At 40.4% G+C, this 1,850-nt stretch overlaps 1 protein-coding gene across 1 annotated transcript in view; it reads left to right on the forward strand.

Annotated features, from left to right (window-relative positions):
- KDM5A (lysine (K)-specific demethylase 5A) overlaps nt 1-1,850 on the forward strand; it is a 105,000-nt gene that overhangs the window by 39,430 nt on the left and 63,720 nt on the right. Inside the window, exon 10 of the mRNA XM_011957124.1 lies at nt 1,328-1,486. Coding sequence (XP_011812514.1) covers nt 1,328-1,486 — 159 coding nt within the window. The remainder of the gene's footprint in view (nt 1-1,327; nt 1,487-1,850) is intronic.

Below are 1,850 nucleotides of genomic sequence, written 5' to 3' on the forward strand. Positions count from 1 at the left end.
TTTTTTTTTTAAACAGAGTCTCACTCTGTTGCCCAGGCTGGAGTGCAGTGGCACCATCTCTGCTCACTGCAGCCTCCACTGCCCGGGTTCAAGCAGTTCTCCTGTCTCAGCCTCATAAGTAGCTGGGACTACAGGTGCACTCAACCACTGCCAGCTGATTTTTGTGTTTTTAGAAGAGATGGGGTTCACCATATTGGTCAGGCTGGTCTTGAACTCCTGACCTCAGGTTATCCACCTGCCTTGGCCTCTGAAAATTCTGGGATTACAGCCATGAGCCACTGTGCCCAGCCAATTTTTGTATTTTTAATAGAGATGGGATTTCACCATGTCGCCTAGGCTGGTCTCGATTCCTGACCTCAAGTGAACTGCCTACCTCGGCCTCCCAGAGTGCTGGGATTTCAGGTGTGAGCCACTACGCACCACTGTAAAGTTTCTTTTGATGCTCGAATTGTTATATTAGCCCTCTATGAGTAATCCTTTACAGAAAAGCATAAAGTATTGGGCAGTTGCTGCTTTTCTTTATTTTTATTGTGGGGTTTGCTTCTTTTCCTAGGATATCTTAGGCTTTTTTAGTCCCTGTCCAAAAAATTTGCTATAGTTATTAAAATTTAGTCTTGCCTTAAAGACTTGAAATCTCAAGTCCAGATGCCCATCAGTGATAGACTGGATAAAGAAAATGTGGCACATATATACCATGGAATACTATGCAGCCATAAAAAAGGATAAGTTCATGTCCTTTGCAGGGACATGGATGAATCTGGAAACCATCATTCTCAACAAACTAACACAGGAACAGAAAACCAAATGCCCCATGTTCTTACTCATAAGTGGGAGTTGAACAATGAGATCACATGGACACAGGGAGGGGAACATCACACACCAGGGCCTGTCTGGGGGGTCGTGGCTAGCATCAGGAGAAATACTCAATGTAGAATTTAAAGTATAATAAAAAACAAAAAGAAAATGAAATTTTGTGTTAAAATCATAAAATAAAAGGCAAAACATAGAAGCTATTAAAAATTTAGTCTTGCTGTTTACATTTCCTTATCCTCCTTGATTTCCTGGTTCATCTTTGTTCTTACTTGGGAAACAGTTTGCTTCAGAAAAGGGCAGCACAGTTCATTATGTTTTTCTGAATGTCCGAGTTGTCTCAGCTTTTCCCTGTTCTCAATGGAAGAAGCTAGGGTCTGGGTCTTGACTTCTCTAGGGAATCAGAAGATTTTTAATCTCATCATGGGTTTGTGTTTACTTGACCCTGTGTATTATGTTGTACTGGGTTATACTTACAGCGGTTTAATAATTTGTTATCTTTCTTTTCCCTGTGTAGATGGTGCCCACAGAACTCGTAGAAAAGGAATTTTGGCGGCTGGTAAGCAGCATTGAAGAAGATGTTATCGTGGAATATGGGGCAGATATCTCCTCAAAAGACTTTGGAAGTGGATTTCCGGTGAAGGATGGGCGGAGAAAGATGCTACCAGAAGAAGAGGTGCAAATTTATTAAAACTTTTGCTTACCTCCAAGCTGATTTAGCTTTTGCATAGAAAACTACATTTCTTTATCTTAAGGGATCACATTAACTTAAAATATTAAATATATAGGATTTGGCAGTATAAATAATCTTCAGTTTTGAAAACAATGAATTCAGAATACTTTCAAAAATTATTTAACTCTGTATTTTTGTTGTTGTTGAGAAGGAATCTCACCTCTGTCGCCCAGGCTGAAACACGAGCTTAGCTCACTGCAACCTCCACCTCCTTGGTTCAAGCAATTCTCTTGCCTCCGCCTTCCAAGTAGCTGGTATTACAGGTACCTGCTATTATGCCCGACTAATTTTTGTATTTTTGTGGAGA

Source organism: Colobus angolensis, unplaced genomic scaffold, assembly GCF_000951035.1.
Source record: "Colobus angolensis palliatus isolate OR3802 unplaced genomic scaffold, Cang.pa_1.0 Scaffold437, whole genome shotgun sequence".
Taxonomy (NCBI): domain Eukaryota; kingdom Metazoa; phylum Chordata; class Mammalia; order Primates; family Cercopithecidae; genus Colobus; species Colobus angolensis.